At 46.8% G+C, this 24859-nt stretch overlaps 1 protein-coding gene across 7 annotated transcripts in view; it reads left to right on the forward strand.

The window, feature by feature from the left end:
- Window positions 1-1190: 1190 nt before the first annotated feature.
- The window catches only part of MECOM (MDS1 and EVI1 complex locus), a 327506-nt gene continuing 303837 nt past the window's right edge, over window positions 1191-24859 (forward strand). For all 7 annotated transcript variants that reach the window (XM_032119852.1, XM_032119854.1, XM_032119857.1 and 4 more), the window contains exon 1: window positions 1191-1356. In XM_032119852.1, the coding sequence (XP_031975743.1) occupies window positions 1320-1356 (37 nt within the window). In that variant the 5' untranslated portion in view covers window positions 1191-1319. The remainder of the gene's footprint in view (window positions 1357-24859) is intronic.

Consider the following 24859-nt stretch of genomic DNA (forward strand, 5'->3'; position numbering starts at 1 on the left):
AAAAAAATCCAAGTTACAGATTAAAAAGAACGATTGGCATCAAGGACGGCTGCACAGAGCGGGTTCAAGTGCTTGCGCCCGTCTGCCGGGCGTTTGGGGCAGCAGCTTGGGATCCGCGGTGCCCCCGCCCCACGCGCGGGGTTGTCACCAGTGGGGTGCGGAGGGTCCGGGCGGGGGGGCCGGGCCGGGCGGGGGCGGGGGGAGTTCCACGGGCGGTCCCGATCCGCAGCACCGGCAGCCGGGGGGTGAGGGGTGGGATTGAAGGGGGAAGGGGCGATGGTGAGGATTTTATTAAAACAAAAAGTTGAGCAGCGTGTATGTACTGGCGCAGCCCCGAGTCTGAAAGATTGTAATTTTCTTTTATGGTGTCTGGCAGGATTTGCAACAGATATTAATGGGAACATAAATAGCGCATGGAAGGTATTGAACAAAACTGTTTAATGCAAGGAGGTTGTACCAGGGGAAAATCTATACGTAGTTTGGATTGATTCATACCTCGGACACAGCCATCCCCTAAAGGAGTTCCCAATTTCTGCGTGCTCCCTCTTTGATTGGCAAACCCTGTAATTAAAACAGATTAGAGCGGTCGGTGTTACTGTTTTTAAAACGCTTTTTTTCTGCCCAACTGGTGGTGGCTGAGCCGAGTTCAAGGTGGCGAAAAAGTGTGCGCGCCGGGAAAGTGTACGATTTCATGGTACGCATACATAATAAAACATGTAATCAAATTGTATCTCTCTGCCTATATATGCAGAAAGATCTACGGTAATTGCTGCCGGGTGAGAATAAACTATTTAAACGTTGCAAAGACTCCAGAACAGTATTAAAAAAAAAAAAACAACAAAACAAAAGGCAGAAAAAGAAAGGTGTCACTTCTCCCCCCCAGCCCTCGCCCCGCGGGAGCGCAGGTCTCCCCCGCTGTAACCCCTCCCGGGGGCGCAGGCGGTGGAGCGGCTGCCCCGCGGCCGCGGTGGCGCAGCCCGGCGGCGGCTGCGCGCCTCGTCCCGGCCCGTCCCGGCCCCGGTGCCGGCTGTCAGGGTCCCCACCGGCGGTGATGGATCGCTGCAAACTTTTTTTTGGCGGCGCTGAAATGTTGAAGAGCGGGGGGGAGCCGCCCGTGCGCATGTGCGAAGGTGTCCAAACTGACAATGCTGGAGAGATAGCGAGCCGGGATTGAGAGAAAGGGAGAGTGTGTGTGCGGGAGAGGGAGAGGAGAGAGGGAGAAGGGGAGCGAAAAAGGAGGAAAAGCTCCGGGAGGAAAAAAAAAAAAGAGCCCCCCCCCACCCCAAGCCCACGCCAGCATCGGCCGCGGGACTGGCAGCATGCGATCCAAGGGCAGGGCGAGGAAGCTGGCCGCAAGTAGGTGCAATACCCCTTTCTCTTGGCTTTTCACCCTCCCTCTCTGCCATGTTGCATAGACATGTCTGGTGCGGCGCGGAGCTCGCAGGCAACCTGCAGCATCCCCTCCTAGCCGCCCGGCCCGGCTCGGCTCGGCCCGGCCCGGCCCGGCTCGGAGGGCGGCGGCGGGGACCGGGGCGGGGGGGTGCGGCGGCGGGAGCCGGGCCGGGGGCTGCGGGCGGCCGGCGGGAGGTGGGGAAGGAGTTGAGGAAAAGTTCAGTGGAGAGCGCTGGAAGTTGCTGCCGCCGCCGGGGGCTGGAGTGGGGGGGGGTCGGGGAAGGGGGGGGTGCGAGAGGCTCCGGGCCCTATAGTGGGCGCTGTGGGCTGTCGCAGGGCCGGGGGCCGCGGGGGGGGCGGCGAGAGCGGGTGCGCGGAGGTGCAGCGGCGGCTCCGCGGGGGAGGCGGCGAGCCCCGGGCGCAGGTAGCCGGTGCGGAGCTACCGGGGATCCCCCGGGCCCTGCCCCGCTCGCCCGCGGGCTTGTGCCAAAAAGCGGCTCCCAGCGCCGAACCGGACCGCGCGTGGGGCGTGCGGGGCAGCGCGGGGCGGGCGGGGCCGTGGAGAAGCCCCGCGTGGCCGGGATGCCCCGCGCGGTTCGGCGGGGGACAGCGGGGCCGCCGGGCAGCGAGGAGCGCTTCCCAGCCCGCTGGAGTCACCCGCTAAAAGTTGATGTAAATGTTGTAATTTCAGGCGATTTTCCAGCACTTTTTTATACAGTTTGGCCGCCCGAAGGTCTGTGTTCCGCGAGGCGAGGGCTCGGCCGTCCACACGCAAAGCCCGACTTGCTTAATTATTTGTCTTACGCTCACCCCATCTGTTTCTCCTTTATGATAGGGATCTCTGCTTCTAACTGCTGCAGTGTTGGGGCTCTTTTTATTATTATTATTATTATTATTATTATTATTATTATTATTTTTTGTTTAAGAAGAGGGATTCAACAACAAAACTTCGCCAGCTTTCGCGTCCTATTTTTAAAGCAACTGATGTCTTTATTTTCTCTGACACATCTGGGCAAGTTTCGTTTGATATCCATGGCGATGGCAGCTCACATTCCCGAGTGAAAAAAAAAATGGGCAGGGGAAAAAAAGTCAGATGAAATGTTGCATAAGTTGCGTGACGTAAAAAGCAGATGCATATTTACTCTTTATTTGTGAAGGGGGAAAAAATAGAAAAGCGGGGAAAAGGGGAAGTGAAAGATGTCTCTGGATCATCATCAGCTTTTCTGTGAACCTGAACAACAGCAGCAACCTGTGTTTGATTAGGTGATCTTAAAGTGGATAATCCAGCGCCCTCAATTTAAAAACAAATATATTGTTAAATCTCAAGGTTGCCATCCCTGCTTTGGAGCTAATTATGGGAAAAGAAATCTCCCATCCCCGACAAAATCCGTCAGGTTTCCTCGCCTCTCCCTTGCTTTACTCGCTGCGCAGCGATGCAGGGCTCCTGCTGCTGCTCCTGCTCCGGCTCCAGCTCCGCGGGCGAGATCCGATCGACTGCAAACTTTGCGCGTCTTGGCTTTCGCAGCAGCAACAGCAGCAGCAGCAGCAGCAGCAGCAGCAGCAGCAGCACTTTCCCCTCCTAGACAGATGTGTTGCATTAAATAATCCTTCGGTTACAATCGACTCATAAAGGAAATCATATTTAAAAAGCCGGGATTTATTTCTTTTTTGTGTTCCGAAAAACTGCTTCTTTCCCCCCCGAAGAGCGTCTCAGTTTCATGGCAAGTGGAAGGAGGGTTGGAGGCGACCCCTTTAATTTAATCGTTCGAGAAAAAAAGGTTTTAGCTTTTCAGTTCTTTCTGTCTGAGTTAGGAATAGAAAATATTTTGTAGCCTTCACCCTTTTACGTGGAAAAAGGTACAGATCGGGTTAAAGCGCACTTCTTGTATTATTTCACTTTTACTGCTTTAAGCGTGAAACAAAAAATCGCCCCGATTTCGTGACTGTCGCCAATACCCAGGCAAGCTTTTCCCTCTTAATTAAGGGAGAATACCTGAAGGGTATTTTCTTGACCTCAGTGTAAAATTGCTGAAAAATAATTTTGAGCCTTTGCCCCCCCTTAAAAAAAAAAATAGAAAAATAATTCAGAAGAAACAAAAAGAGCCACGCGGGGAATAGCCAGTGAATTTTTTAAATGTCCAGCTGTAAAAATAAGGGAAAACACACGCTGGAGTCGGTCTGCCCGCCACGCTTTCGGGAGCGGGGCGGTGAGGATCGGGGTGCGGGGAGCGGTGCGGGGTGCGGGCTGCGGGCCCGGGGGGTGCGGGCCCGGCCGCCCTCAACCGCGCTGCACCTGCGCGGGCATCCCCGCTCCGCAAGAAGCCAGGACAGGCCCCGGCCCCCGGGGCAGCTGCTTTTCCACTCGGGTGGGTTTGTGCCCGCCTGGTGAAACCGTATCCCCGAATAACCCCCGCCCCAGCACGGGCCGCCGCAGCCCTGCAGCCGGCCCGGGGTAGCCCCAGCCACCCAGTAGCCTCATAAAGAGACAGAAGGTGATCAGATTAGGGGAACACACGTGAATAAGGAGGCACTTGTTACTTTTACACTTTATCACCACTTTTTTACAGGCAATTTAGTGCAGTCAAGGTAGATCCAGATCCCTCTAACCATCTGAGATAGTAAAATAGCACTTTCCTAAGTTTCAGCAGGTTTTCCTGCGCCTGTAATTTGCCTCAGTCTAGTACTTAAAAGGCTTGATTGAAAAACAGAGCCGGCAAGTTTATTTGCCTGTTTAAGACTGTCCGGGAATTTGTTTTCGAGCAGGGAGATGTTTGCCGTGGCCCGCCTGCCGGCCCTCTCGGCGAGTCTGTTTATTTGCCATCGCTTTACCATCGCCTTCTCCTCCGGGCCCCTGCATCGCCGCGGGCACCGGGTGCCGATGCCCCGGGCCCGGCGCGGGGGCGGCAGCGCGGGAGGCCGGCGGTCCCTCGGTCCCTCGGTCCCTTGTTCCTCTGTCCCTCGGTCCCTCGCACCCCGCCCCGCCCGGCCCGGCCCGGCCCCGCCGCCGCTGCTGCCGCCGGCCGGCACCGCCCCGGCACCGGGCTCGGCCCGGTTCGGCACAGCCCGGCCCGGCCCGGCCCGGCGGCATCCCCGGCGCGGCGCTGTCCCCGGGCAGCTCCTGCGCGGCGGGCGCGGGCACGGGGGGCTGCGGGGACGGGCCAGACAATCCCATTATATGCCGGGCACATTTTCACCAGGCGCTTCATTAACCCTTTTCGGGGCGGAGAGCGCGCGTGTGGCTTTCGCTCCCTCTTTCTGCCCTTCCTTCACTCTCTCCACGTCTTCTCTCTCTTACTTTCTTTTTTCTTTTTTTCTTTTTTTTTTTCTTTTCTTTTCTTTTCTTTTCTTTTCTTTTCTTTTCTTTTCTTTTCTTTTCTTTTCTTTTCTTTTCTTTTCTTTTCTTTTCTTTTCTTTTCTCTTCTCTTCTCTTCTCTTCTCTTCTCTTCTCTCTTCTCTACTCTCTTCTCTTTTTTCTCTTTTCCTCCTCCTTTTTTTCCCTCTTCCCCTTTCCTCCCTCTCCCCACTTTCTATCCTTCTCTCTTACTCAGGGCCAACAGCCACCCCTGAATTCAGGAGCAGCTATGTGGTGCCGTGGTAGGCGATGCAGCCCGGAGCTGAGCCCAGGGCTGAGCTCTGTGGTGCCTCCTGGCTGCTCCCCGGCCACACCGGGCCGGCGGCGGTGCCGGGCAGAGAAAGGACACAAAGGAAAAGGGACGGTCGGAAAGGCGAGCTCGTTATTAATACAGCCCTGCTTGTAAATGAAAAATGTAACCCTTGTTAATTAACGCTGTTTACATGGGGTACAAGAAACTTAAGAAATGTTTCTACAAAAGGGAAGGAACTGTTTACAAAACTCTTTCAAAAGTGTGACATATTGCTGCAGTTCCAGCACTAAAAAGCCAAACATACTTACACGCCTTTGAAGTTGGCTGGCTGAGGCAACATTATTTGACTCGGATTCAGATATTGCTTGTGGGTATAACTAATGGCTTTTACCTAGTTAGTGGGCTGGGAGGGGCGAGGGCCTGGGCGCCGTGGCCATTGGGTCCCTCTGGAGAGCTGGAGCTGGCTCCCCGCCAGCTCTGTACAATGTCAACATTGAATATTTGAATTCCCAGACTCTATTTAACAACTTTCTAAATAAATAAACTCATTGTGTGTCTGTGTTTAAAATTATTTCACCTCTTTCATGAAAGCTACAGCGTCTTATTACACCGGCCTCTCGGGCTGCTTTTCCCCCTTTTCTTTCCAAACAAACATAAACAGAGCTGAGTACTTTTGGGGTTTTTTTTTGTTTTTCACTGTCTCCTATCTCTCCCTCTCTCCCCTTCTCACTTTCTGTCTGTCTTCTCACAAAGCACGATTGACAGCTGCTCGGACATCCCACGACGTCCTTAGTGGGACAGCTCTGTGCACCCTGTTATCTAATCATAATTAAAACCAAAGCCAGGTTCACCAAGTCAGTTAAATATTAATCATTTCTAAAAGGAGGCCCAAGTGAGTGCCATTGCTGCAGCAGTGCCCTGTACATACTCAATCATTTTGGCTGCCGTACCCTAGGCGGGCTCCAGGGACAGCTTTCATTGTTGTTTGCTATAAATGGCTATTAGTGTTCATATTCACCTATTCACCTACTTATTTAAGTGTGGATGTGGCTGTGCTCGTGGAGATGTGTGCATACATGTGTGTTCAGAACATACTTTTCAGGTTATGCTGCGGAGATATATTTATCTATGTGTATAATACCTGTGTCTGCGTGTGCAGGTAAATCCATTTGATACTTTTAATTGTGATTAATATATGTACAGTGTGTAGTTTAGAGAGAATTGTGGTATGCACAGGCTCCTGGGGTGCTTCTAGTCCTGACACCAATACCTGTACACCCACAAAGGCTCTGAAACATTCTGGATGCATGTAGGGAACACAGTGTTGATGTGCAGCAGCCTGGGTGTTGTTCCCTGGGATGCTTCCCAAGTGCACTAATTGTGTGCTTCCGTGGAGGGAGTATCCATTGTAAAATCTTTATTGCCTTCCCATGGAAGTAAAGGTGGCTGGACAGAGAAGGTATTTCTGCCTGTCCTGGGGAGCACAGCTCCCTGATAAAGCTCTCTTCTTTCTTCTCTGAAGAAGAAAGTGGGATGAATTTTCTGCCAGGACAGGTATGTGGTGGAAGAAAGAAAGTGTTGGTGGTTGCTCCAGACCAGGGTAGATGCGGAAAGGGCAGTGGGGAAGCAGATGGAGTTTTATAAATCTCAGCTAATGAAACCTTGTCCACAGAATTGCCTTGCTTTGCAGTAAACCACTTTTTAAACATATGTACTTTGGAAGGGCTTGTTCAGACACTTAGGTTTCCAACTAAGAATTCATAATATTTGTTTATTTAAAATTTAACTAGGTTTGCTGTCATTTTTGGAGCAAGTCGGTGTTCTTTTGCTGTAATTTAATACAATCAGTTTTACATCATTTCAGTTTAGTTATGCTTATGAAGAGCAGAAAGAGGTTTAATCCCACATGGTTTTCAAACTAGCAGATGCAAGTGTCATGTTATTCAGTAGACAGAGGTAGAACTGGACAAATGCAGATTAGAAATGCAGTTCATATTTTAAGTAGTGAAGGTATTTAACCAGTAAAACTATTTACTGAGAGCTGGGTGGGTTTTACTATCAGTGGAATTCCTTTGTCTTAATTAAGGTTGGCTGTTTTTCTAAAAAGATATGAGCTAATCCAAACAGGAATTAATTTAGGGAATTCCTGTAGCCTGTGTTATACAGGGGGAGCAGACCAGACCACTCTTCCTGGTTCTATAATCTATGCACCCAGTTAAAGCAGTGCAGTTTCATATGGAGGCATAAGCTCAAGGCTAGGATCACAGAATGCACTTAAAAATGAAATGGTCATTAAAAAACCCAGGTTCAGCTCTGACCACACAGAACCAATGTCTGGCTCGAAGTGTTTTCCATCCTTAGCACTGCTTACCTGGATCACAGGTGCCCTAAAGAGTGCCCTTTCCCTGGGTCTGAGGGCAAAGGCAATGATGGGTTTTTCAAAGTTGGGAAGGAGGAATAGGGTGTAGGAGATGAGGTTTGGATTCTGAGAGCGGGGTCTGAGGTCAGTGTTTTGATCACTGCTCTGTGATGGATTTCCAGTGGGTTCCTGCTGTGTTTCTGTGCAACAGGTTACTGCTGCAGTTCTTAACAGCCAGACAAGACCAGTATAGATCATGATATAGACCAGTAAGCATCAGGAAGCACCTCCAGGACCCCTTTGCTGCAGGAGTTGCTGGAGGGAGGTGTTTACTGGCAGAGAAAGAGCCAGGTAGGGAACGGGATGGAGAAGCTAAGGAGAAGCGGATGTTGTTGTCCCCAGGACTCTGCCCCTTTGCATTGCCATTTTAAATAAAAAAATCAAAATTCTCAGAGTATAAGGAGCCCTGCCTGATCACTCATTGACTTTATGTTCCCTCCCTTTTGTTTGCATTTCAAGGCTATGCCGAGGCATTGCCTTCTCCAGTGCTGCTGGAAGAAAGGGCAGGCATGGATACGTGTGGGAGGAGGGAAGCTAGCCTGCAATGAATATTGTATTTGGTGCTAAATATGTAACAAAGAGAAAGAAATGTAAGTTAATCCAGCCATAAGAGTCGGGAAGTGAAATACAATTCGTTTTATTTCAGGGTTTAATGCTGTGGTCTGTTTCAGTGAAGCATTATCTTTTAAACTGGGATATACGCAACGACATAACCCCCACTACCTTGAGGGAATGTCAGAGTTTGATCTCAGAATAAAGGAAATTCAGAGTTAAGGCTGAAATGTACCATATGGCCTCCAAGTCCCGGGAACAACAGGAGGCAAGGAAGTAGCTAAAGCTATGGGCTGCACTTTAAAATGAGTCCAGCAACTACCAAGCCGCAAGCGCTCGTTGCAGATCCACAGCACGGATTGAGCTGGGATTTGTATTGACTAGACAGAGATCTGTGATGATCTTGAGTCTTTTTGGAAATCTTGACTGATCTGCGATGAGCATGAGAGTTTTATGGTGGAAGGATTACAGTTCTGGGCTTAATTTATGCAACAGAAGCACTCTTGTCTCCTTTGACACCAATAGCTTTTGTTTAGAAAATCTTACACTGGAGCAAAATTTTGGTTCAGAAAATAAATATACCAAAGTTACAGCTTTATTTCTTTTCTGAAAAATTGCTTATATGTCTGAATGGGTGCAGTACATTTTAGCCCTGTTTAAACTCCAAACTAAATTTAAATTGCCTGTAAAATAATCCTCAGAATGGAAACTGCCACACAATCGTAGCCCTTGCTCCCTGACCCAAACCCATATTCCATTGCAAAGCAGTGTGCTGCTCTGTTCCGTGATTACAGTAAGTTAGAAACCAGAAGAGCAAGACTTCTATGAATAGGTTATTTTTGGCAATTGCATCACCAATTATGTATAAAATTTCAAAAAATATGAGTTCTGCCAGTTTGATCTCTGAGAGGGATACAGAAAATGAAAGCTTTGAGACTGCTGTAACATCATACTATTTTGTCTATTAGATATCATTAGATTACCAGAATACTGAGACCTTCATATCAACCAGCCTAACAAAAATTTCCCAGGTGGTTTAAATTAAAAAATTAGCCATAAATATATTTTGTATAATGTAATTTATTATGGATGTTTATTGTGTGCAGTGGGAAAATGTTTGGTTTCGGATGATCTTACCATATAACATGTGCCCTACTGCAACTGTTTATACTGAGACAGCCTGGAAAAACCCCAGTCTAATTCCGAGACCAGCCGGGCTACTTGCTCTGAAAGCCACAGGAAGGCAGAGCCCTTCCCCTGGAAAGTCAAAGGGGCAACAGCATCATGTGTGGGACATGTGCAACGTAAAACTAGGCAGTGAGGAAAGAGCTGAGTGGCAGAGAAAGCTGGAGGATGGCTTCAGGCAGTGTTGTTTATTAGGGAAAATGGGACAGAAATGATACCAGCTTGCAGCAGGTCCTGTTATACTGGGATGGGAGGCTCACCTGTGTCTGAGGGATACTTTTTTCCCACATCCCATGTTTTATCAGGCCTCCTTTTGTTTCATCTGGGTGTGGTGAGCAGGGTTCTGTACTGATGCCCACCCATGACTCCAGATTTGCCCTTCTGCAGCAGAGAGAGGGGACTAACCCAGTCTTAGGCACCCAGGGGTCCCTGTGAAGGACATACCCACCCTCTGCTGGGGTGCTGCAGCACGGAGCTGATGGCTTCAGGAAAAAGATCTCCCGCCTCCTCTCCTGTTCTTTTGCATAAAGTCCACATGCTGGCAGGGGTGAAATCATTCCTCAGCTTAAAAAAAACAAACCCTCAAAAACTTCCCCCCCTGCCCCAAGCTCCTTCACACATGTATTAACACCAAACTGGCAAAGCCAATGGAAAAGGATTTTGCGTTTTGGCAGCAGAGCTGGCTCAGAGCTCACTGCGGGCCTTATCCCAAACCCACTGGAGCTGAAGGAGCTTGTACCGACTTCAACGGGCCTTGGACTGGGTCTGCCTGGGAGGAATCTGCTTCCCTTCATCCTTGGGGGCGGGGGGTTATCAGCAGCTTTTGCTCTGCGGTGAGCCCCAACATGTGATGCTGTAACAGATACCTGGATTTACATCAGTCTAAGTGAATTAGCTTGGCCCTATAATCTGGCCTCATTTAAGAGTCATTTCAGCCATTAGGATGAAATATGAACGCTGCTGATGGGGGGACTGTGGTGACTCTGAATCCCCGTTTCCCACTGTGCCCCATCTCTGCCATGGGCTGAGGACCTCTGAGGGCTGCGGTGGGCACTTGGGGCATGTGGGAGGGGTCCAGCACCCCTGGTTCTCCATTCCAAGGACTGTGGTTCTCCAGACAGCCTGAATTTGTACTTTCTGAACAAATAGCTCTGTTGCTGAAAGTACCTGGTGCCTCCAGTAAGTGCTCCATTTATTGCCTCCCGATTTCATCTCAGACAAACAGAAGGTATGTGAGAGACAAGCACTGACTGCTGGAAAAAAATCACCCCAAACATGTCTAGAGCACAGCTTGAGTCACTGGTGGTGCCTATATTTTTGATTTAAAAACCATTTAACATTTCCAACATTTGACAGAAATGATTAACCTTCCCCTCTTGAAAACTTTGTGATTTGAACTTACCGTGGCACGTTTTATTTACTTGCACCTTGGTGAGGAATTAAGCAATGCTTTTGGTGAGTTTTAATCTTTCCCTTTCTCTTTGTGGCTCTGTATAAAGAAAAAAAAGGAAATATGTTGTTTGAAATAATTTTGAAGTGATGTCTCTTTTACTTTTTTTAGTCTCTTGATGTATTTTTGGCTCCAGGGACTGGCATGGAGCACTGGTCTAAGAATATACAACACTGAAAAGCAAAGAGATATCAGCTGTATCTGAGCTAACTGCACTGCTTTATACTTTTGCTGTTTCATTGTTACTGTGCCATGATAATGATGATTTACAGCAAAAATGAAGACTTCTTAATTGTAAAATATAAACACCATGAGATATTTGTCCTGATTCTTTCAGTTCATATAGAAAGCAGGATTTCAGTAGTCACTGGCTGCCTGTGAAAATGCTATTAAGCAGCTGTGCTCTGCCTGAATAATTACTGTCCAGGAGTTTGTGCTTCCCAATAAAGCCAAGGTAACTGAGAAATGAAGAAATTATGCACTAGGTCACCCAGATGATGCAGATCAGAGAGATCTGAGTGAATAAACCTGTGCAGTGTCTTAATATCAGTGTCTTAATATCAGTGCAGTATCTTTAATATCAGTGACCAGCCTCAGAATGAGTGAAAAGGTGAAATTATCTGTATTGTACCAATGCCCTGAATGAAAACTGAGCTGAGACTGAGCCAGAAGGGGTGGTACAGAGTCAGAACCAGGATGGGATGCAGCAAACCTTCCCAGCTGGGGCTTCTACCAAGCACCAAGCTGAAGGATCAGTCATGGACCAAACACAGAAGATTTATTTCCAACCTGCCATTATTATTTATTATGACTTGAATTAAAACAGCAACCACAGAATGCAGCCAGGACTGGATGCCTGTTGTGCTGAGCTCTGTGCAAACATGGGCAGCCTGCACAGAGCTTGGGCCCTGAGAAATGCAGATTAAACGTGGGGCCTGCTGCCCTACACGTGCAATTACAGCATCATTGGAGGCAGTAACAAAATCCTGAGGAGAAATGGATGCTTTAAGGAAAATCCACAGAGTCTGGACTCCATGGCTTGCACATGGGTGAACGTGCTTCAGCTTTAATCACATCAGCCCTTTCCCCCTACAAGCAATTGGCCCCCCGGCTCTGTTTTAGCCGACCCTATTATTTTTGGCCGTGTCCACCTTCTTGGGTGACCAAGCTGCATTAAGCAATGAGTATCCTTGCAGCATCACCTGCTTGCTTTCAAAGAAAACAGCTCTGAGATTCTCAGGGAAGGAAGAAGGCAACGCCGACGGGTAATCCAGCCCTATAAAATCCCTGGATTGTGGTTCCAGCCCGCTCTCCACGCGGGCGCTGTGAGAGGGACCTGAGCAGTGTGGCTGGCAAGAGCCAGCAACCAAGAAGTCCCTCAAGCCTATAAGGTTTATTAAGGTTCTTTTTAAGTCCCTGCCAATAAAAAGGGTCCACACAACCTCTGAGTGAGGCTCCATAAGCTCAGTTTTATGTTCGGATAATTTGGAGCCAAACCATCACGGAGTTCACATAGCAAAATACCCCACGGAGCATCGCAAACTGCGAGGAAAATATATCGAGGAAAGAGAGGACTGATAATTTTATGGTTTTCCTTGAAGTTAAGCAGTAAAATGGGCTTTATTTAGCAATTTCCGGGCTTCTGATTGCAATTTTGTTACCAGCGTAATGGTTTTAGATATAACGTTTTGTAAATAGGGAGAAATGTCAGGAGCCAAGGTCCTACAGTGTTTGGGTCTGCCATGGGAAGCAGTACCATACACTCCAGATTCCCAAAATCAATCAGACCTGGACTGGCTTCTGGATCAGACCACTGGGCAGGACAGGGCAACAGCACTCAGCTCTGCTGTGGCAAGCTGAAGGTTGAGGCCAGCATGGCTGGGTAGCCCTTGGAAGGGATAATCCTTGAAAGAAACAGGAATAGTTTGACCCAGGTCCAGGGATGAGCAACATACATTTATTTTTGGAGAGTGAAGCATTTCTGGTTTGAAATACATTTAAGAGACCTGGTTTTTACAGGTGAGGTGATCACCACAATCTCCAGGCTCATTTTCTAAACCAGGCTATTAAAATCACTTGTCCCTCAGCCTTTTGGCTGTGTGCAAACCTAGGTCCAGAATTCACAAGACAAGCCTCCACTATGTTTGCTCCTCACACAATAACTGTTTCACACTTGGCATGGCTCATCTTTTAAAAACCTTTTTTTACAATGTAATAATTCACACCCACTTCTCTTTGGGAAGTCATTTTAGAGGGGAAATTAAACATGGCTGGGCATTGAAGGGAGTACTGCTCATACATGCAACAGCTCCAAATGTTGAGGGAAGTGGTCATCAACATGGGAGAAGATGCCATCTTGACCTTGGTGGTTTGTTTGTTAGACACTAAATCACAGACATTTCTTCTTCCAGTTCTAACTGGTCTGAGGACTCAGATATAACCTTAAAAGCCCTTTCTGGGGTTTTGAACAGAATTTAGACCTCATCAGGGCTCAGTACTATTTATGTAGCATGAATGAGACAAGAGAATGCAGAGACCACCATGGGAAATGAAAAAAGGTGAAGAAACTAGAGGGAAAAAAAAGGAATATTAATTCCAATGACCGTATTTCCTTTTTATATGCTGCACTTCCTGGTGCCACAGAGTGGAGAGAAAAAGAAAACATCTGATGTCTTTTTACCCACTTTACAACAGCCAGGAACCATCAAACTCATCCTGCCAAACTTCCTAGAAAGAAGGGCTGTCTCCCACTGTCAGCAGCAAAGGCAGAACTGGAAATGAGGTGGAAGTGACCAGACAGTAGGCAGGGATGGTGGGGGGAAGAGGTCTGGGGGATGGGACGTGTCTGATGGATTGCTGTCAGACCTCCAAGCAGAAGGAGGCAAACAAATCAGCTCTGCTGGCACCTTTCTGCACAGGAATAATTCAGGACATCTGTTTTAAGAGATGATTGGTGCTTTTCAAATAGGCCCTGAATATGCTGTTCTCCTGCCTTCCTCTCCTTCCCCAGTGCTATACCAGTTATATATAAATATATAAAAATGTATTTATACATGATCTCAGCCATCTAACATGGCTAAATCACCTCAGTGCATCTTGACCTCCAGCTCAGTCTCCCGTTCCAGAGGCTCAGTGTAAATTAAGGTGCTGGGCTTACTCTTCAGGTCCACATATTCCCTCTGTGCTCCTGCTGCAGAAATAGCTGTGCTCTGTGGGTCGGTGAAGATCCAGCTGAAGCCTGCGAGGGCTGGAGGGAGCAGTGTTGCTTTAGGCTCCCTGCCTGAGGAGTGACATATCAGAAGTAATAAGTCTGAGCCTGAGCTGATGTCTAACAGCATTGGAGAGTGGGCTGGAAGGCTGAACTCCTGCAAAAATGAAAGCAAGGAATTTAACAGCAGTAAAAAAGAGGTTAAGGAAAGAACAAAAAAGGAAAGGAAATAAAAGTGATATGAATAGCTAGAAAAACAGCTATGTCCAAATATTAACCTCTACTGCAGGTTTTGACACTGGACTGAGTTAATAGAAGTACATGGCTGATACACATTAAGTTGGAAGAAGGTACTTAATTTCAGAAATTATCTGGATCAACTTAACGTGAAAATGTCTTAGCAAAAGATATTTTATGTGTGTCCAAATCTGCCAATAGCTTGAAGACATATTCTGCAGGAGGCTAGCAGGAGAAAGTATGTTTTACTGGTGGGGTTTTCAGCCAAATTCTCTTGTTCTTGGAGCTTCTTATCCCTTTCTTCTCCAAGATACCTTTTCCTAGACCATCAGAGAAGCGGGAGCAGACAGACCTTTTCCCCAGCCTGTAGCTTCTGTGAGCTGCAGGAGCCCCACAGACAGCACTGGCTCGAGGGGGTTTTTCCTCCTAGAATGTTGAAGAAGCAGTCCCAGAGCACAGGAACTAAACTGGTGTAAAACTGGTGTGACAGTAGAGCCTACTTTGGCAGGGGATGGACTCAGTGCTGGCTGTTCCTCCTGGGATCCATCCAGAGGCGGAGAAAGCAGATACAGGGCAATCTTCACTCTGTCAAGGTATTTAGTCTCTAACACTTAGAAGTGGAAAATAGTTTCAGTTCTCTAAAATAAGGGTTTTTCTCTCCATTTTGTACTCCAGTGTGTCCTTGGGGTTTGCATTCTTCCAGAGGTATCATTTATTTCACAGCAAAGAATCATGGTGAGACAGCCTGGGCTTTAATTTCTGGGAATATCTTTATGGGCTTGTTTTTGTGGCTATATAACAATATTATGTTATCTATCCATCTCTCATTCCACTTCCTGATATACAGAATTATCAGGACTACACATCAGTCACTCTTGTGTTTTGTAGCCCTCGGTGCTATATCAGTTTTTAGGATATTTCTCCAGTATTAGAGCTACGCTGATCTTGGTGATTATTAAAAAAATATATAATATCTTTAAAAAACTCTGTTGAGATGTGCAACACCACCTGAGGAAAAGTAAATTTTAGACTAGAGTTATATCATTACTGGCTTCCTGAATGTTTGAGTGAAGAAAGGCAGTTAACTAAGGTATAATTTTCTGCAAGAAAAAAAACAGCAAAAAGCAATATAGAAGAGCAGGACATCTGCTTTTGTAATTATGTACTAACGAACTGGGACTGTGCCCTGCCAATGTTGTCCTCTACAGCCTTTCAAGTACCCAGGCTGTCCAGCTGATTTCATTCTGTGATTGCATCAGGATTCTCAGATTTTCAGAAGCTCACAGGTGTGTTCACTGTGTCAGATGGCCTGAGAGGGGATGAGACACGGGGCTGGTGGGAGATACAGGAGTGAAGGTCATTCAGTACAAAGAGAAAAGAAAGATTTTGAGGGTGATTCTGCATCTCCTGAGCTTCATCTCCATGCAGCTGTGCAGGGACCTGCTCAGCTGTGCCAGGTGAAATTGGGCTCTCTATTTTACACTTGTTTGCAAGTTAATTAAGGAGTAGGAAAGTTGGCTCTGTGCTGGACAGAAGGCAGGTTTCTCTCTTTCAAATAGTTTGCTGTTTGTCCTGTAGGACACCATGTTTTTCATGTGTTTTTCATGTTCAGGGTGTTTTTCACCCTGCTCCAGGTGAAGCTGTGTGTGGAGTCATGATCTCAGGTACTGCTCATTCAGTGGTGGGTTTGGGCCAGGGGGTGATTTTGGGCTTTGGCAAAGTGTGCTGCTGCTTTTTTTGCTGCCTGCGTTCAAAAATTGAGGGTGTTTCCATCTCCTGAGTGTAAGTACATGCTATAACAGGAGTCTCAAGGTGTCACCCTAGACCTGGTGCCAACCAAATGTTATTTCTCCTGTATTTTGGGCAGAGGCTACAAGAAATGGTTTGATGTTTCCTTGAGAAATACCTACTTTTCTTCTTTTTTTTTTTTCTGCAAAGTTTGCGCTTGTTTAGTATTGTGTCTACTGGCACTGATTTTTTTTTTTTTTTCCCCAGTGTTGGTTACAAAATCCCAAAGCAATAGGAGGAAGAGGTTTTTTTTCCTCCCCTGTGTGATTTCAGATCATGTTGGAGATTAGCTCGGGGGAACGACAAAGCACTCTGTTCCCAGCACGGTCTCCCCATCCACAGCTAAAATGTTATGGGAATAGATGTTGGATGCCACATCTAGTTTCACTTTGTGTTGCAGCCTTTAGTGCGCTTCTGCTGTGTCTCCTTCCAGCCCTGTGGTTCTGCCATGTTCTTTGTACTTTCCTTGATGTATAGAAATATTTATAGAAAAGGGAAAAATTAATTAATTTCTGGCTGCAGGTTTGGATGACCATCAGGCAGCAGCAGAATCTGGTGAGTTTCTTTAGTTCCCTGCTGCCCTGGTCAGTCGTGTGTGAGAGTGGAGATGGTTTTAAGGGTGCTCAGGGCCTGCCTTTCTCCTGAACATTCACAATGTGCTGTGAGAGCTTTGCCTGTTGTATTTGCAGCAATGGAGGTGATTGAATAGTACCACCTCGCTCTGGTTTTGGTTAATAATCAAGAAAAGGTGTGCTAATCCTATAAGAGCATCTGATAAAACCAGCAGAGCTGTCCCACAGAGGCTTTGCTGACCACAGCAAGGGTGAGGTGGATGTTGGAGGCTGTTGCTGATGAGGAGCATTCTCTGGAGAGGGTAGGAATTGCTGAAAGGGCTCTCCAGCTTCTTGTGCTGCCCTCAGTGCTGGGCTGAGGGGATTTCCCGTGTTTTTGCTAGTGTTTCCCACATTTATGGGAACCACAAGCTTCCCAAAGCCAGCAGCCACCTCTGCTCTGAGCAATACCAGAAGCAGGAACCTGTTGATCCGTGCAGAGTGGGAGGTGATAACCTCTGTTCCTGATGCTTTGAAGATTTTTCTTTTTCCATATAGAAAGGGCCTTGCTTGTCTGATGCCCCAGGTGAAAAATCTGGTGATGTTGGAGGCAGGTGGGCGCATGTGGGTGAAAATGCGTGTCGGCGTGTGCTCCAGCACCTCTTGGCTGGTGTACCCCAACTGGGGGTTCAGTGTGTGGCACCTGATTGCTGGACCTGTGAAGTCTCTGAGAAACCTGTCAGTTGATTTCCGACCAGAATGAGGCATCATTTGCCATTTAAAAATTGTAAATCCGTGTTTATCCAGCGTTAACAGACGTAACATAAATGAGTTCCTGTGCTGTCTGCTGGTCCACTAATGGCACTTGTTTGTAAGTGCTTTATGTTAACAGCTATTTGATGGTGCCCATTAGTTTTTCCTAGGTTAATGTTATATAATAAACTGAATGCTGGCCAAAAGCAATAGTAATACGATAAACAAAAAATCCAGATTCTGGGTGAGAAATGTAATGGAGCGAGGGCTGAACTCTGGTGGGAGTTTGGTTTAATCTAAAGGTTAAAAAATGTTATAATTTGGGTTTAAGTAAATTGGCTCTTTAGTCCCAGAGGTCTTGCTCTTGTACTTCTTGTGCCTCCAAAGCTCCCACTAATGCCGATGGGAGTCTTGGGCGCACAAGAAATGCGGGTTCAGGTACTGAAGTTACAGATTGGCTTGGACCAAAACCCCTAATCCAAATACCTCCGGCTTTTGAAAGCATTTGCCAATTGGATTTGAATCTGGACACAAACATTGTGGCTTGAGCTCATCTGAGCTCACTTACATCTGTGTAAATCTGTAGTATGGCCCTGATCCAGCAAAGCACGTAAATATGTGCTTAATTTGACTTCAAGGGGACTATTGTGCGCTTAAAGCTAAGCATGTGTTTAAGTGCTTTGCTGGACTCAAGTCCAAATACATGGGAGTCAATGAAATGACACCAAGTAGTGCAGTATAAGTGAGATCTGAAATGAACCAAAATGTTTGCATTTCTACCTGGAAATGAACACCCTGTTCACATCCTATATATCCTGCATGCACTTTATATTTTCATCCATCTGCACATAATGTATTCTTTACAGTAACCTGTCCATTCAGTACAGTAAAAAAAGAAATATACTTTGAATTTTCCTGCTCTATTACTCATATTTCATGAATTGTGTTCTTATGCCAAGTGTCTGTTTATATATATTTATACATGTTGTTTCTTTATTGATATTGGCAAGATACAAGAAGAAAAGAAATATTTTACAGTTAAAAACTTGTAAACAGTTTTATCCCTCATTTAAAACCCTTTTTTAAAGAGTTTACCTGATGCGGTCAAATTACTTTAACTTGTTTTTGGTTTTGCCAGTCTGACCAATATGAAAAGTATTTGTTAAACATATAGGTTTGTTTTTAGCTGAAAATACACATTTTAAACATGTTTGCAATTAAATGACACGTGAACATGCCCTTACACTCCACTACTAAATGCCACTTTTGTACTTTAAATCCCACTTTTAGTGATTGCCACGCTACATAAAGCTGTCAATGAATATTTTCACATGAATACTTTAATACTGTTAAAAGATCATGTATAGCTTGTCGACTGCTGCAGCTCATTGCAAAGAGAACATAAAAGGGTTAATTGAGCCCAGCTCTGCAAAGGTGGCAGAGGCGTAGACTAGAACTGGGAATTAAACCCAAAACAAATACAACAAGAAATAGCCCTCGTGCCTTGGTATGACAACCACAATGCAGACATAAAGAAGTGTAAGCTGCAAATGTCTGCAGGTTATTAATGAGGTAATAGAAGCAAAATTAGGTATCAGCAGGGTTTGGCTCTGTTTGAATAAAACTGAGATCTTTTATCTCAGAATATGCTAGGAAAGACTCATAAGCTGTGATTTGGTGGTCTAGGCTGTGCCCTTCTTGGTTATGGAAGTTGACTCATGCCATTTAAACTCACCAGTGTTTTCCACTCAGGGCAAACAGATGTGGGATCAGACGCAGAGAACGGCTGGCGGGAAGAAGGGAAAAGGTTTGCATGGCAGTTCATGAGGAAAAATGCTTTTGTGTGCTTACTTTTGAATCAAAAGGATATTTTGCGCTTCGGCTTTGTGTGTCTGGAGAGAGGATACTATTTTCTTGCAAAGCCAGTGTGGGGGAAGCACATAATGGCAGTGCTAAAACCCCTCCATGTCCAGCTGACCACTGCCCCGGCTGAGACTGGTTCCCTGCTGATTTCAGCAGCTTCCCTCGGGATTTACTTCAGCCTGGATGAGGGCAAAGTATGGCCACACACTCCTGGTCAAGTTTCATGTTTGTGCCCTCTAAGAGTAAACTTTCCTCCAAAACAATGGAAAAATACTCCTTTCCTGACTCTTGGAGAAGTTGACAGCCAGAGATGCAGCTGATACACTGTGTGGAGTGATCTGCTCTGCCCCGATCCCTCCTCAGCCCCACTGTCACTGAAGTAAGTGACAAAACTCCCTTTAACTTTAATGATGCAGAATCAACCCTAAATGGATAAGGTTTGTCTTTAAGAAAAATCACTGAGGGATTCAATTACATCACAAATGTATTCAGTGGTTGTGAAGTGATTCTGGTGTACGTACAGCCAAACCCTGAATTCCTTCTCAAGTAAGTGTCTGGGTGAGGATTGATTACAAACCCTGCTCTAAGTTACACCCGTACAACTCCCCCGGAGCTGATGGCATTCCTCCCTGTTTCCTTCGCATGGACAGTGCAGAGGCTGAGCTGTACAGAGCCTGCCACATCCTGCTTCTGCTCCCCTTGGTCGGGGGCTGGGAGGGACGGAGTCTGTCCCTGTGGCTCTGCGAAGCTCTTTTTGACCTGGAGCGGCACCTGCGGGGTGGTGGAGGCTTCACCAAGGGCGGTTTTGGCCCCTCAGCCTTTGAAGAGCTCTGGCATGATGTAATCCCAACCCTGTAAGCTGCTGTGGGACCCTGGGGTTGAGAGATGCCCTATAAATCTCCGTCGCTGGGTTTTGTTACCTGCCCGCTCTGTTACATGACTAATGGCTTCAGGTAAAGAATGGGCAGTGGAGAAACAGGTAATTAACAAAAACATCCTTCTGTGTTTTCTGCTCAGCTTCCGTGACTGGCGTTTTCAAAAGCTGGGCAGATATGATTTGTAGTCTCCCTCTTTCACCAACGCAAAGGCAGGGCTGGTTTGAAACCTGGCAATCCTTAAATGCTTCCCCAGTTTCCTGCTATTGCATTTGATGCAGCCAGGGCTGGTTTGCCAGAAAGTCGCTGGTATCTGCTTTGATGTGACGTTTTCATGCTGCAGTTAGATTGTTAGGGTTTTTTTTATTTTTTTTTTGCTGGAGCGTGGGTTGCTTTGGGAGTGGCCTAGTGCAAGTGCATTAGCAAACTATAAAATATTGCTGCATCCAGCTGCCCTGTCAATAGGTCAAGCTATTTGTCCGATCCAGACAGGGTGTCTAGTTCTCCTGGCAGCATCCCTTGCTTTGGCATGGGAAAACCTGTTTTGTTTAGCACTAGGGAAACAATATGTATAAATAGTAATGCTTGAACCTAAACACTCCTGTTGTCTTTATGCATGGGGTACTGGTTATTTTATGACAGGTTTCTTTTTTTCCCCCCTCCCCTCCAAAGGACTCGAGTCCCAGCCTGCAGAATAGCTGTCGTTGAGTGGAAGCATTCCTGCTATTTTCCCCACAATTCAGGGGAAGCAATGCACTTGTTGTGTTACCTTGGTGAATCGAAAGTGGTTTTCACTTCCCTTAATTAAGCCTGCTTTGGCGCTGGTCCCTCCAAGATGGAGAGCACAGCGCACTCAGGAGCGCTGCCGCTGATTTGAATTCCTAAATTCCTCTCCTTGCAAACTTCAAAGGCAAGTATATTGCTCTGTCTAAGAGGCACCAATTATGTAAACCCTGGGCTATTCAGAATGTTCCATAATTATTTATTTTCAGCGAAAGAGGTTTTAACCCAAACTAGACAGAAAACTGGCATTTCTCCAGTTATTAGATTCTATTGAAAAAGGTATTAAACAATGGGCAGGGTAACATGGTAGATTAGTGTCCCTTCATCTTCCTGACCTGGGCATGTGTCAGAGCTGTACTGAGCTGACCAAAATTACTTTGATTTGATGGCCATTAAAGGTCAGGAGCAGAATGAGATCAGATGCCTCGGTTGAGGCTGAAGTACACAACATTATATACTGATAGTAATTAAGTTGTTTCATTTAATAAGCACCATCAGATTTAAAGGCATTGTTACAGTATCGGGTCTAGGAGAAGGAGAGAGGCAGCCAGGATATGGCCTGGGAGAGAGAGAGAGAGAGAGAGAGGAAGGGTTCTGGAATGAGTGAAATGTGTCCCTGGAGTAATTTTTTATTTTATAAACTGAATGCAAACCTGATGGAGAACTATGGAAATGAGCAGTCATGCTGGATACATACACACACTCTCTCAATATTCCTGTACTGTGGGTAATGAAAAGTGCCTTCAGGGATGGGGTGGCCTTACCATTCATCAGTGCCATAGCCTTAAGTGGGTAATAACTAAGAGCTCCCATATCTAGTGTGTATATAAATTCTAGCTCCTCAGTATATTTGCTGCGGACTGTATTTAATTTATACAATTCCTTAGCTTTAAAGCTGTCAATTGATAACATTCAATCTGTGAGCCTGACTGATAAAAGGGAAGGGAAGAAGTACTCTCTAGTGACTAGAGCAGGGGAAGGGTGTGGGGGCCAAAGACGCAAGTGGTGCTTCTTCTAGGCTTTGCTCCAAGGCTGAACGACAACCCCTGCTCTCCCTCCCCAGTTATTCTTTTTTTCTTTACCCCCTTGGGACACAAGCTGGTCCCTCAGCTTGGCAGGTGTTGGATGTATCTACAGCTAGCAGTCAACCATCTGTCATGAGGGTGAAGGTATCTCTCTCATCTCCTACATGAGAATGTGCCTCTGACCCTTGTGAGTTTGGGAGATGTTGGCAATGGTGGCTTCTCTGTCATCTGTATTCCAGAGATGCCTGCAGGGTTAATCACTGTGTTTGGGAGGGTTGTTGATAGAACTGACTGGCTTTTGGAAGGAGCAAGGTAGGAGAGGAGCGCCCAGCACAGCAAAATAAAAGGAGACTGATAACTGAGGGCTCAGTAGGAATTAACTGTCCTGTGGATGCACAGGTAGATGTTGAACTTGGGCAGTGTGTGCTCATGCAAGAGTTGATTCTGCCCTCAGACATGGCAGAGAAGGGGGATGTGAGTCTCCATGACTGAGTGACGTGTCAGTCATTTGAGCACTATAAAGAGAGCCAAGCTCTCATACTTCAATAAATTTGGAAAATTGAACGGAAAATGGCCAGGCAGTTTGGAATTCAGCTTGTGAACCCAATATTGCACATTTTTCACTGCACGAAACAAACCGTTATTAACAGGGTGCTTTGTTCTTGACCCATAATTCAAATGCCCCTGTGTCAGGAAGGGACTGGTCCAGAGCTTGGCTCAGTTTCCCTTCATTGTAAGATGTACTGGTTCCTCCTGACCCCAAGCTGCTGCTGGGCTGCAGAGGCTTCCCAGCACCTGGCTGTCCCACAGGTGGCCTTTCTTTTGGCACAGTGACAACTCGTGTACGGATGGCTGCGGTCACTGCTGAGACTCAGCGCTGGCGAGACTCACAGAGGCGAAACTCTGCAGACACTGGTGATTCCCACTGGCCATCTTGGTGCTGGACCTGGTATGAGGCACAGCAGGCCTTTGCATCCCGGTTTGGGCTCTCTGGTCTGGAGGCAGTGAAATCACATGGTGCTGCTGGGGGGTTTGGCCGAGGCTTTGGCCAGAGATGTCCATTGGGATCCATCCCAGGGGAGGGTGCAGCAGAGCAAGTGCTGGTCAAGGCAGATCTTCAGGAGAGCTGGCATCTGTTTTCCTGGTATAGGGCTACACATCTTGTTGATGGAGGGACCAGGAGGTTATCCTGGCTTTCAGGGTAATTTCTTCCACTATATGGGACTTTGAGAAATGTCATGCCTTGCATATGGAAGCTTTTTAAAAGTAATTTACTGTATGGATTGGAAAGGAACAATAATGAGAGTGGACTGGTTGGGCACTTTGTAGATGAGGCATGCAGAGATGTGTTGTTATGAAAGAGTCGTGGTAGGTGCTGGTGTGGACTTGTGTGTTTGCTGGTTTGTGTGAGAGGAAATCCCAGTTCCCATGGTGCTCAGTCAGTTCACTGAAGACTGTCTTTGCAACCTGGCTTCCAGAATTCACCTGAAACTCCAAGCAGTGCCTTGAAATGCAGTTTGATAAGATTCTTTTCAATTCTGAGCTGCTTCGCTAAAAGCCACTCGATGCTCAGGCTGCAGTGCTGTAATTTGAATAAAAGGAAGAGGAGTAACCTACTAGTAGTGCCTGCAGGAGCAGGACCGATATTCTTATGATTGTGTAGGATGGTCTGAATCCAGATGGTGTTTTATAAGTTCAGCTGTAGTTTTAAATGGCTGGAACTTTCATGTTACTGTTGACTGGGGCTATGGAGCACAGCTCCCACAAAGTTCTCTGGCTTCAGGCAACTGAAAGTGGAAATGATTGCGTGAACTGGGAGGTGCTGGATCCGGCCGAGAGCAGTGTGGGACGAGCAGGAAGCGTGGCGTGGGGCAGGCGTCCAGGAAGAGGATGCGAGGAGGAGTGGGCACTGCGTTCCTGGAAAGCTGGTTGTGAGGAAGCGCTCCTGGCCGTGGGTGGACACGGGAGTGCAGGCAGGGTGCTTGTTTTGAGATGCACATCTAAGCAGAAATGTACTGGCCAGGCTGGATTTGGGTTTGCTTTGGGCTCAGATTCAGGAATAAAACGTTCTTTTGGCTTAGCAATGCCCCATCCATGCTCCTCCCTGGAGACACTGTGTTTCTTTGTGAAATGGAGAAGCTGGCTCTTGTATCCACTGCCTACTTCTACAAAACTCTTATTGCTCCCTGCATCCATGACCCAACCTCTCCAACAGTCCATTTTTCAATCACGACTGAGCACATTTTTTGATCAAAATAACTTCACTAGAAGAGCGTTCCAGCACAATCAATAAGAAATCACAGAGTACAGATAAATAAACTTGAAACAAGCATCATAATTAACCTGCTGGGGGGAGAGCAAAACAATTTCGCAATGTTTCAACATTTGGCAAAGAGGTTTTCAGCTGGCACCTGCTTGGCCCAAACTCTTTGGATGGGAGAAGAATCTCCTGAAAAATTACTCGAAATGGCCCAAATCGCACTTCAGAGCTTGCAATAGTCCAAGACAGGAAACAAAAAGAGGCAACGTTTGCCAAAGAAGGGCTGCAAGGTCTTGGAAGAGCCATGATGGAAATAAACCTGTTGAAAGCTAAACAAAGCCACGTATCCCCAGTACAAAAGAAGGAAGGAAGGTGATCACTGCTAAACTGGTGCGCTCTGCGAAACCCCTCTCCCCTTCTAAGAATACCCTTTGAGTATATGGGTCAGGAAGCAGCGTGGCTTCAGCCTGGATGCCTGGTGAAAAACAAAGCGATTGTTCGGTGGTATGTTAATGTAGCAGGTGCAGTTTTATTTAAACAAGAGGTGGCTATTGTTTTCTGGAAGTGTGGTGATTTACAGGCTCATAGTTTATCCTAGAGGATCAGGGTGTTAAGTCATGTGCGTGTATGTGTGTTTTAGCCCAGGGTGGCCCTTCTCCCATGTCTGCATCTCTGAGCCAGGAGCAACTTAAAGGGAACTGCGCCTGTAAAGTCAGGGATGTTAAGCCAGGAGAGATTGGGGTGGAATAGGTAAATTACTGAATGTGGGGACCTGGATTTGGAATGGGAGATGTGGTCTCCGCTGATGGTCTGGTAGGCTTGTGTAGCACCCCAGCTGACCTCAGTGGGATTTGTGCGAGGATTTATGAAAAGAACCTGGCCTTATAAACACTGCTTTGCCTGGCAAGCTGCG

Source organism: Corvus moneduloides, chromosome 10 (genome assembly GCF_009650955.1).
Source record: "Corvus moneduloides isolate bCorMon1 chromosome 10, bCorMon1.pri, whole genome shotgun sequence".
Taxonomy (NCBI): domain Eukaryota; kingdom Metazoa; phylum Chordata; class Aves; order Passeriformes; family Corvidae; genus Corvus; species Corvus moneduloides.